At 41.7% G+C, this 3,364-nt stretch overlaps 1 protein-coding gene across 2 annotated transcripts; it reads left to right on the top strand.

The window, feature by feature from the left end:
* Positions 1-3,364, top strand: LOC125538702 (beta-glucosidase 12-like). 2 transcript variants are annotated; one of them, XM_048701975.2, is made up of 12 exons: positions 1-138; positions 325-398; positions 589-664; positions 780-857; positions 996-1,083; positions 1,618-1,873; positions 1,939-2,054; positions 2,133-2,347; positions 2,454-2,485; positions 2,583-2,685; positions 2,763-2,874; positions 2,954-3,364. In XM_048701975.2, the coding sequence occupies exons 3-12, from the start codon at positions 604-606 to the stop codon at positions 3,120-3,122; spliced, it is 1,230 nt and encodes a 409-aa protein (XP_048557932.1). In that variant the 5' UTR covers positions 1-138; positions 325-398; positions 589-603; the 3' UTR covers positions 3,123-3,364. The 2 variants fall into 2 exon arrangements, with proteins under 2 accessions (XP_048557932.1, XP_048557933.1); XM_048701976.2 differs by having other exon boundaries at positions 64-138; positions 340-398; positions 2,954-3,363.

The raw sequence follows: 3,364 nt of genomic DNA, 5'->3' as shown, positions 1-3,364 counted from the left end.
TCTACCGATTGGGCTTTGACCGGCGGCAGCGAGGGAGAAAGACGAAGGAAGGAGCTCGGAGAGTGGCGGCTAGGGTTCGCCAACCAAGTCGCCTAACGAGTCTGAATATATATAAGCACACTTTTCATGTCAATAATTGTAAGTTTCAAGGCAAGTAAGCATTTTTATCGATCTTTTTTTTTGCGGAAAACACATTTCTATCCATCGGGTCAATGGGGGTGATTATTGGTAAAGTAGTGCATGTAAGTCTGAAGTTAAATCACGATTTTCCTTTCAACAACAAGAATATCAATGAGCAGAAGAGACTTTTTCAATAAAATTCAGAATGATTTTTTGCAGCCAAAATTGTCGACGGAAGCAACGGGGATGTTGCAGTGGATTCCTACCATCTTTACAAGGTAAGGATATAGTTACTGATAGTTTAAATTAGCTATCCTGCATTTTTCCTGGATTCTTAGCATTTCATAGATTATATGCTCAAATATATAGATCAAGATGGCACTCATGAAAAGATTTTAGAATTTTAAATCTAATTCAGAAAAAAGAAACAGCTAGGTAATACTGATATCAACTTTGCAAAAACCGTAGGAAGATGTGCGCCTCATGAAGGATATGGGAATGGATGCATACAGGTTCTCCATATCATGGACAAGGATTCTTCCAGGTATGACCAAATATATGTTTCCGTCCTCATATGTTCTGCTCCTTCTTTTATCCTGCATATCATCCATATGTAAGTTGACAAAAATGTTCACATCGGCCTTATGAATGCATGCCAGATGGGACTCTGAGAGGTGGAGTCAACAGAGAAGGCATTGAGTATTACAACAACTTGATTAATGAGCTATTATCAAGAGGTAGATGTATCTAGCATTGATTATTTATTTAAGATTTATTACGCAATGGTCTCATCCTGAATGCTGCAGACAGCATCATACTATTTGTTCTCTATTTCACTGGATGATTCTTAAGATCAGAAATCTCTACTTTTGCAGGGGTGCAGCCATTTGTGACCCTTTTTCACTGGGATTCACCCCAGGCATTAGAAGATAAATACGGAGGGTTTCTTAACCCTAATATCATGTAAGTGCTAAAAAAGCATCGTAAAAATGGAAAACGCTAGTGGGATATGTGTTGGGATAATAGCATTTGCTGTACAAAATGCTATGACGTGACAACAAGTCAAATCGGCAGGGAAAATGAAAAGGTCAAATAAGAACATCAAAAGAAGTCAGCAATAACAAAGGGGCCCTCTTCTCTACATAATTTAATGTTGTTGTTGAAAGTAATGCATGCAAAACTGAAGTTGAATAGATGTTCATGATTCATGAATAGATCCTTCCATGATATTTTATCACTTACTGAAGTTAAATGGATGTTCATTTCAACAAGGAGACGTTGATATCTCTGAATATTGTCTTCTTTTTTTGTTAATTTGAGATGACTTACCACATGTGCATACATGAAATGGCATGTACTTTTTATAAACTGGGGTGTATGTTTATTACTATCACAACAGAGGCATCGAACTAGCGATACACTCTCTCTCTCTAATATTGTTTGTACAACCGCACGATAGCGTGTAAAGATAATTGAACTGTACTTCCGCTGGTGCAGAAACGACTATAAGGATTACGCTGAAGTCTGCTTCAGGGAGTTCGGGGACCGAGTGAAGCACTGGATCACATTCAATGAGCCCTGGGCCGTGAGCGTTGCGGGCTATGCAATGGGCGTGCTTGCGCCAGGTAGGTGCTCGCCCTGGGAGATGGGGAAATGCAGCGCTGGAGATTCAGCAAGTGAGCCTTACACAGTATCCCACCATCAGCTACTCGCCCATGCGGCGGCCGTCAAATTATACAGAAAGAAATATAAGGTGATTAACGAAAGCCCTTCAGTATTATTTGTGCATGAACGATCCGATGACTGATTCAAACGCAGGTCGTTCAGAAGGGGAAGATTGGGATAACTTTAGTCTCAGCCTGGTTTGTTCCTTTCTCCCGTTCAGCCTCCGACAGTGATGCAGCAAAGCGTGCTACAGACTTCATGCTTGGATGGTAAGTTCTGTGATCCACGCATTTTCTGGTTGTCATGGTCTAGATGGAAATGATCTTACTGGCCAGGAGTGCCTGCAGGTTTATGGACCCCCTAACCAGAGGAGACTACCCATTGAGCATGAGAAGAATTGTCAGAGATCGCTTGCCGCGGTTCACCAAACAACAATCTAAATTGGTCAAGGGTGCATTCGACTTCATTGGTATCAACTACTACACTGCAAACTATGCTGATAACCTTCCACCATCAAATGGCCTGAAGAGCTACAATACAGATGCCCGAGCTAATCTTACCGGTGAGTCTTGGATCAATCATTTTCCTTTAGGATCAAATATTTCAAAGTACAAATATTTGCAGCTTACCATCTCTACTATATGTACTAATTTTTCCAATTATGTTAGGTGTTCGAAATGGTGCCCCCATAGGTCCTGAGGTAATTTGCCTCTTCCATACATAGAAACAAATCTTCCATAATTGTTTCCACATTTTTCATGTGTGCTGATTCGGTTCCGTAAATATCATGCATATAGACTGGTTTACCTTGGCTCTACGTCTACCCTCAAGGGTTACGTCATCTGTTGCTTTATGTCAAGGAGAAGTATGGCAATCCTACAATCTACATCACCGAAAATGGTGAGCATATTCCCTCTCATAGAAACATAAACATACTGAAACTTAAACTTACAGAACTATTTGCCTCTGCGATCTAGGCCTCGGTGAAACCACCACCAACACGAGCCTACCACTTGCGGAAGCACTGAAGGACGATGCGAGGATAGAGTACCACCACATGCACCTTATTGCCTTGTTGAGTGCGATCAGGTCGGACAACTCCAACTCTGTCAACAACCTTGAAATCTTATACTTATCTGACAGTGGATTAATTGCTTACGTTTGTCAGGGACGGGGCAAATGTGAAGGGGTACTTCGCGTGGTCGCTGCTGGACAACTTTGAGTGGGCGACCGGGTACACGGTGCGCTTTGGGTTACACTTCGTGGACTACGGTGATGGGCGAAAGCGGTACCCCAAGCGCTCCGCCGGCTGGTTCAAGAGGTTCCTGAAGGGATGAGCTCATAAAATTATTTACTACTCCTAAAGCTAAAGCAGCAACAAGTAATATGAATCGGAGAGAGTAGCAACCAGCCAGAAGAATGGAGTAGGTCGTTTATCTGTGTTTCGTTCTGTAAACTGTACCCCAAGGATTACTTCACTGAAATCCAGTTCTTTCTATACATAATTGGAAAAATTAGTGGCTATCTGCAAACGTTCTGTATCAGTTTTTTTTTTCGAGTGATGTGGTACCGATATGGG

This window comes from Triticum urartu, chromosome 2A (assembly GCF_056163025.1).
Source record: "Triticum urartu cultivar PI428250 chromosome 2A, HENAU_Tu73, whole genome shotgun sequence".
NCBI classification, from domain to species: domain Eukaryota; kingdom Viridiplantae; phylum Streptophyta; class Magnoliopsida; order Poales; family Poaceae; genus Triticum; species Triticum urartu.
This window is presented reverse-complemented; position numbering and strand designations above follow the sequence as displayed.

Bases quoted from the DNA above. Each gene is read 5' to 3' on its own strand.
- LOC125538702 (XM_048701975.2), top strand. From the start codon at position 604: ATGAAGGATATGGGAATGGATGCATACAGGTTCTCCATATCATGGACA. The intron at 1,084-1,617 runs GTAAGTGCTAAA...CCGCTGGTGCAG, and splicing joins TTTCTTAACCCTAATATCAT to AAACGACTATAAGGATTACG. The intron at 2,055-2,132 runs GTAAGTTCTGTG...GAGTGCCTGCAG, and splicing joins ACAGACTTCATGCTTGGATG to GTTTATGGACCCCCTAACCA.